Source organism: Bidens hawaiensis, unplaced genomic scaffold (genome assembly GCF_021521415.1).
Source record: "Bidens hawaiensis isolate Kalapana, Puna unplaced genomic scaffold, B.hawaiensis_p1.1 tig00037791_1, whole genome shotgun sequence".
Classification (NCBI taxonomy): Eukaryota; Viridiplantae; Streptophyta; class Magnoliopsida; order Asterales; family Asteraceae; genus Bidens; species Bidens hawaiensis.
The window spans coordinates 163,159-170,791 of NW_027496620.1; the positions used below are offsets into that span (position 1 = coordinate 163,159).

Below are 7,633 nucleotides of genomic sequence, written 5' to 3' on the forward strand. Positions count from 1 at the left end.
CATTAGTTTGTTAATAGAAGCAACGAAACCAACACTCTAAGTTTATAATTTATGACCATGGGCTACCGATAGGCGCATGACTTTACTTATAGGAGGTCGTGGGATCGAGTCACGCCTAAAGCAATTTGTTCCATGTTCAACATGTTATTTTTCTAGTTGTGGGTTTCCTCCTAAATGTGTGGATCGGATCATCACACTCTTTTCTTTAGAGCATAATTGTGATAAATTTGCCAGATTTATCCCAGATGTCTGGACTAGACTTTTGTCGTTAAAAAAGAAAGTCAATAATTTATGAAACCATATGTTTCATTGAGCCTCAAGTCCATGTGTTATGGTCCTGGTTGGCAAAAAAAAGGACAGTTTTATTGTTGAAATAGGTGTTTAAAAGTACTTTTAAATTTTAAAAACTTAAGAAACAACATTTTAGTGATTCTCCTATTCCAAATTGTTAGTTATATACTATTTTAGTTTTTATATAATAATTCAAATATGTTGTCACACTAATTAGTAATTACAGGATCGCATTATATAATACAATACAATATACATCTATACACTACAAAAATTAACTTAAGGATGAGAAGTATGAAACTAGATAAACTTGAAGTCATGACCAACCAACCAACCCACCCACTAGTTTAAAAAAAATAATTAAATAAAAATTAAAAGGATATAATATACATGTGAATTTGTATGGCATCCTCACACCCAACATATAATAATACCACTAACACATGGTTTTCCTATTTCCTTTGAGAATTGAGAATTAAAAAGGAATCAAACCATTTATACATTGCTTTACTTAATTAACATACTAATTTTCTAATAACATGATTATGATTATGATAATTAGCCTCCCCACATGTTGTGGCTATTGGCTCTTCTTCCACCCTTTTTCTCTTTGGCAATAATAATGATGATGCGGCTCTAGCTACCACCACTTTCTTCACTAGCAACTCCCATCTTTCCTCTTCCTTTTTGTTCTTCATTTCTTCCCCACCTCTCATCTTAAATCGCCTACAATTAAAAAAGACAACTCGTTTAACACGACACGAACCAAACATATAAACAGGTTTAGCTCAGTTTAAGGTCAAACCACATTAATTTCTTTTTACATGTCTAGTTAAAACTATCGTGTGTTCAGGATATCAGGAAAACCTCGCACGATCACATGTTAACCTTTTTTTTTCTTTATTATTTTTATAAACATGTTTGATTTCACAAATTAAAATGTTTGATAAATTACGACGAAATTGAATGAGATTTTAATATACATTTTTATTTTTATTTTCGTAGATTTTTAACTTTAAAAACTAAAACCAGCCCGGGTTGATGCACTCATGTTTGTGTCAAATAATTCATGTCATGTTCAGGTTCATGTAAATCAAGTTTTTGTCAGGTGGGGCCCGTGAACACAACCCGACTGCACCTATATATTGCGTTTTCAGCTTGTTACCTGCTAAGGGGAACTTTACAAGTAGAATCAGGTAATTCACAAATAGAGGCATGTAGTTTGAAGAGTTGCCACATCCTTTTGCACCTAACACATCCTCCATTCACTCTCTTCTTGCAATTTGCGAAATGTTGAATCGATAGTTGAAGCCCTTGGCACATCGAGAACTTGTTACATGGCGCCTTATTCTTCCTCGGTTCCATATCGTGCGGTCCCACACTTATGCAACCTTCCGTGCAAATATGCTCCAAACAATCCATTGCTTCACTAAGCTCAAAATACAAACTTTGTTCTCTCTTATGCCTCCTGCTCCTCTTCCTCCTCTGCGTATTGAAAACAAAATAATTATATAAAACCAAAATTTTTGAATGATTAAAAAAAATTTATTGTTTTGTTTTTAAAATTGATAATTTCTTCAATTACATAGAAAAAGAAGCAACAAGCTGCAATGGTAGAGCTGTAAATGAACTGAACGTTCAGTGAACTATTTGACTGGAAGTTTGTTTATAATCTTTCTTTATAAATGAACGAACATGAACAAGGAATTTCGTTCAATTGTGTTCATGAGCATCCAATAATATTGTGTTTGTTTATTGTCGTTTATGTATGTTAATAAAAGGTTGTTAATATTTTTTTAATGACTTTTCTAATTTCATGGTATAGACTTAAGCAAAATTATTAAACATAAAACAAAAAATATATATGAGTATTACATAATTAATTTATATGTAAATTAACATATAAATATGAATGTTCAAAAAACCAACACAAACTTGATCATTGACACTGAACATTCTCGGTTAACCAAGTCAAATTAAACATTGTTTATGTTCACGTGCCATTCAAAAAACAAAAACATATGTTCAGATAGTTGTTTGTGAACCGTTCAGTTGTCTGATTAAAGCAAACTAAGTCGTTTAAAAAATTCAACGTACCGATTCGGTTTCATCGATAAACTGAAGAATCTCAAGCTCAAAGAACGGATCATGGTCTTGAAGAAACTTCCAACCTTCAGTTTCTTCAACAACCTTAAATTTACAAGACACGAGTTTCATGCATTTGAGGTACAGATCAGGTGCGTCACATAGTCTTGCAAGTTGAAGCACATCAACCACGTTCTCAACTGTTAACCGTTGGATTAATGCTTTGGTGCATTTAGATTTGAGTTGTGGGACCAGGTACACGTGAGAGATGGCCAATAGGTGAATACCGTATGATTCCATGTCTTGCTCAGATATATTTTGATTAAACCTCTTTTATACTACAATATCTATACTTGAGCGTCTACCCACCATATTGGGCCAATGGAGGGGCAAGGTGGGAGACCACTCACGCGGGGGGAGGGGGGGGTCGAATTCTTTTTAAAGAACTTATAATTCTTAAATAATATATTTAGGGTGTGTTTGGGATTTCTTATTTTACTTCCTTATAACTTTTCATTAAGCTAATAAGTTACAAAAGTGTAACTTATAGAACTTTTTCTCACATATAAGCAATCCAAACACCTTATTACTTTTCGAAAAGTTTATAAGTTATAAGTTGGTGAAAATAAACAATCCCAAACAACCCCTTGGTTTATACATCAAAAGTTTGTTAGTGTAGTTAGAAAAACCATCTAAAAACCAATGCAAAGGTCTTTATTTCGAGACTCGACCTGTCACAGTCTTTTAGTTTCAAGTCTTATTTTTAATTTTCGAATTCGGAGGCTCCCTTTAGAGAAATAATTTGAGCCACATCAAACCGAGATGACTCAGTTTGTAGATGAGCTATACTTTTCAGCCTAGTTTAGATTCAGGCTGAGCTCGAGATGGCTTGGTTGTCATTTAAGACCCATTTCTTATACTCGTTATGGACCACATAATTCTTAAAGATTCTTGTGAACGGCCATGCTATCGACTAATACAATAACATGTTGGTGTTATATTTCTAGATTTTTAAATTTAATATTTCTAGCTCTGAACACACTCCCGGCCCCAGAAATTGAGACCGAAGAACTGCCTGGGTGTCGAGGACACGTCTCTTACATTATTCATTTTCTTTAAAAAAAAATTCCTCATTCACACATTATTAATAACTCGTGCTAAAACCTTATCAGCATATGTATGATAGAACGTGATTCAAAGTAGAGGTGCACAAAAAACCCGAGCCCGGAACCAGACCCGAAATAAATACCCGGAACCGGTTTTTCTAATACCCGGGTTTTTAATACCCGAACCCGACCCCGACCCTACCCGTAGGGTACGGATAGGGTATGCATTTTGGCACTAAAACCCGAACCCGAACCGGACCCGATTTGTACCCGGTAATACCCGAAAACCCGATTTGTACCCGGTAATACCCGAACCCGGAACCGAGGTTTTCCAATACCCGAAACCGGGTATTTCAAACACCCGATGTATACCCGAAAAATACCTTAAAATACCCGAATAATACCCCTAAAAAGTGTAAACTTTTAAAAAATCCAATCTATATAAAAAAAATACCGGAAAAAAAACCCGAAAAAACCCATAAATAGAGTTTTTTCAATACCCGATAATAGGGTATTCAAATACCCGGTTTTAGAATACCCGGTTCTATACCCTACCCGAACCCGATGCATAGGGTATGATTTTTAGAGACAATACCCGACCCGAACCCTACCCGACTATTACCAATACCCGGTCATACCCGAACCCGGTTCTATACTCGAACCCGGGTATTTAGAAAACCCGATTTGTGCACCTCTAATTCAAAGGGCCAATGTTTGGTCCGTTATTGATAACAAAATAGTTGATGGGCCAAAGATAAGTATGGGTGTTATCGATATAAACAAAAACATTGTATGTAAAAAGCGTTAAATTGGTCGAACAAATAAGCAATTAACAAAAATTGACAAAAAAAGTAGATGGCGGTGAATAAATTGGCAATGTTTCATTATCAAACATCTAATCAAAAAGTATCATAAAACAAAATAAGTTATATTTATACGGTGGTACCTAGAGGTGTAAAAAAAGCTGGTTAACCGGAAACCGAACCGAACCGGTTTGTTTCTCAAACATTATTTTACAAAACCGGTTTTCAAACCGAACCAAACCATCGGTTCCTATAGCGGTTTGAGTATTTTTTATTAAAGCCAGTTTAAAACCGACACGAACTGGTCTAGATCAGTTGGCTACTTCTATGTTTAAAACATTTTCTAAACCGAACCAGTTTGACCCAAACCGGTTTGAAATATGCAAAAATGGAACCGGTTCAGTTTGTTAAAAAAAAACCTGGCTTTGGTAGTACAATAAGTATGGTTTTTGTAGAGACATGTTCTAAATTTGGGCCCAGGCTAAGTGTATTTGGGCCTAGCGTATAGAGGCCCATGAATATCTTAGCTATAGGTAAACATGTATGAGAAACCGGTTTGGGATTGGTGAACCGGTTTTCAACCTGACCCAGACCGACTGTTTGACGTCATTTTGAAGTTTCATCAAGTACAACCGCTTTCAAATCGATTTAATTAAAACCCCGTTTTATTCGCGGTTATTTTTTTTTCTTAAACTGGTTTGAACGAAAAAATAGAAAGGGGGGGGGGGGGGGACACCTAGTCGTTGAACTAGCCGTTTTGTGCCCCATTTTGACCATTTGTTTACACTTATGCCCGGTTGCGTCTTAAGTGTTAGTATAAATATTTGGCGGATGTTTAATTTGGTTCAATCACAACATTAACAACTCTCTACTCGATCTCTAATCTAAAAAAACGTCCAAGCAAAACATCTCATATGGCTTCATCTAGTGCGCAATCCTTTGTTGGTTGTGGTGCCACTTCAAGCACATGTGTGGTTCGAACCCTTACTACGAAAAGAATCAAGACGTCCGGCAACACTTCGATTTATGTTAAATCAAAGTCGGCCAAAACAAGGCATGTTGCAAGTATTGTGGTACTTTTATTTGGAAACACCACTTTAAAAAACCACATTGTCTTTAAATTTTGCAAGGCGTTGAGAAACGAATCAACTCAAGGACCAATGGAAAATGATCGAATGTCGCATTGATGCAGTTCAAGATCAAATGTCGCATTTTCGTGACCTCAGAAAGATTGTTTCAAACACTTTGGCAGCAAGCGTTTGACTCAACCCTGTCTAAAAACTTTCAACCACATAATCTTACTATCCTTGTAAGAGATTGTTTAAGAAAATGAAAAAAAGACTAAACTTGTTTAAATTAAATTCTATCGAGTTCTCATAGCATGTATAGTTCAATTTGCATACACGCTACGGCTTACCAAATCTATCTACTCTAATAAAAGACTACCTATTTTTGTCACTTGTCAATCTCTTAGCACTCTTCACCTTTTTTTTCCAACCTATTTTAATATATAGTCATTATCTTTTAAATCATTTTAATATATGAATTCAATATTTTTATTAAATGTAACCAATAACTGATTTTATTCATTAACATTAATGGTGAAATAAGAAAATAAGAAAATATCAGAATTGAAGTTACGGTTAGAATAAAATTTTAAAGTCACATGTAATTGCAAATTAAAAAAATTAAAGGTTCATCATTGTCGAATAATTTGGATTTGTATGGTAAACTACAAACTGTTTTTAAACTATGATTCGAGTAACAATACATAATTTTTCATATAAGATTGATTTCAAATTTGGATTTAAAGTTTTCTTATATGCATTTGACTTAGGGAAATATGTATTTTCGTAATTTTCTTCAAACATTTTGTATAAATATTGAAACCATGAAGAATGTCTATTATATATATCTTGAACATTGTAATTATAATCCATATGTATATGTATAACGATTCACTATATGAACTATTTGTTTTTTATTTATATGACTTTTTTTGTGTAGTATAAAGGGTTTTAACAATAAGATCAATATTTAGTTTTTAATATTTTATTTCATAACTCGGACCAAAATGCTTCAGAAATATATATTTTTCGGGTTGATTTATACTTTTTCGATACATGTAAATATATTAAATTTAATATGCCTTATAAGACAAATTACTTAATTAAAAGCATTTTAAATGTTAAACCAAAAAATTTGTTTCTATCTCATTCCACTATTTTCGCTTTCCAAAAATGATTTAGGATATTGAAGCATAGAGTATCGTTTTCATCAGTTATTTACGCAATTTTTTAATATTATATTAACTTTATTAATTTTGTATTTATAAAAATACAACTAATTGGGGTTATATTAGTTTTTCCTATTGGTTAATACATAATTAAATTGTTTATTATGGTTTATATTCAAAATAATTAAGCTATAAACAAAATGTTTAAAATAAATTATAGTTATAACATTTATTATTAAAATATGTTATAAAAATCCATTAAGATTCCCATCTTAGTTATAAAGTAACTTAATTGAAATATTCATTATTTATATATTAATTTTTAGTATTTGTAACTTAATTATGTTCCTTATCATATTTCAAGAATATTCCATTTTTACATTAATTTAAAGTAACAATTAATTTGGTTAAAAGTCATTTACCATGCTTCCATAAAATCCAAAATCTTTGCTTCTTTTCAATTCTATAAGTTGTTAAAAAATATATACGTGTTGATTAAATATTCCAACAACTTCCCATGATATTAACTAAAACACGGGATTAGTATTTAAAATTTAAACATTTCTAATCTAATACATTCAACTATTCAAAATAAGAGTAACTCATTTCACTTTATGTTACTTTAAATCTTCTAATATTATGCTAACTCAGAATAATCACTGTTATTTGAACATGACTTTAAGTTAAATATGTATTTGTCATTTTGCTCTAAATTACATTAATATGAAATGAAACAAATCACTTAGTTATATTTTAATTTTTGGTTTTATATGTTGCTTAATTATACAATTGTTAATAGTAAAATATAAAATCAATTAAAAATTTGTCATACATAGAATATAACAAATTTATCATGATCAATCAATTTCAAATTCTAAAGATTCTAAGTATGAAATCTGATTTTTTTTTGATAAACATGAGCAGATGATTTCAAATGACATCGTATTAATTGATTAAAATATATGATAATTTGTGTATGAATATATGTTTTTGTTAGATTTATAGATACATTATCATTTATTAAGGGTTAGTATGTACTCGAAGAACCTTGTCACACGGGGGAACTATATGCTATTTTATCAAGAGTTACAAGCAGACATGGACAAAATGAA

General features: G+C 32.0%; 1 protein-coding gene across 1 annotated transcript; it reads right to left on the reverse strand.

The window, feature by feature from the left end:
- Positions 1–637: 637 nt before the first annotated feature.
- On the reverse strand, positions 638–2,697 carry LOC143589759 (BTB/POZ and TAZ domain-containing protein 1-like). The gene is made up of 3 exons (XM_077070435.1): positions 2,389–2,697; positions 1,457–1,776; positions 638–1,017 (listed from the first exon to the last, which is right to left on the reverse strand). Exons 1-3 carry the CDS (start codon positions 2,674–2,676, stop codon positions 807–809), a joined length of 819 nt encoding a protein of 272 aa, XP_076926550.1. The 5' UTR covers positions 2,677–2,697; the 3' UTR covers positions 638–806.
- Between the last annotated feature and the right edge of the window lie 4,936 nt (positions 2,698–7,633).

Bases quoted from the DNA above. Each gene is read 5' to 3' on its own strand.
- LOC143589759 (XM_077070435.1), bottom strand. From the start codon at position 2,676: ATGGAATCATACGGTATTCACCTATTGGCCATCTCTCACGTGTACCTG. The intron at 1,777-2,388 runs GTACGTTGAATT...TTCAATACGCAG, and splicing joins TTATCGATGAAACCGAATCG to AGGAGGAAGAGGAGCAGGAG. The intron at 1,018-1,456 runs GTAACAAGCTGA...TTTTAATTGTAG, and splicing joins TGTAAAGTTCCCCTTAGCAG to GCGATTTAAGATGAGAGGTG.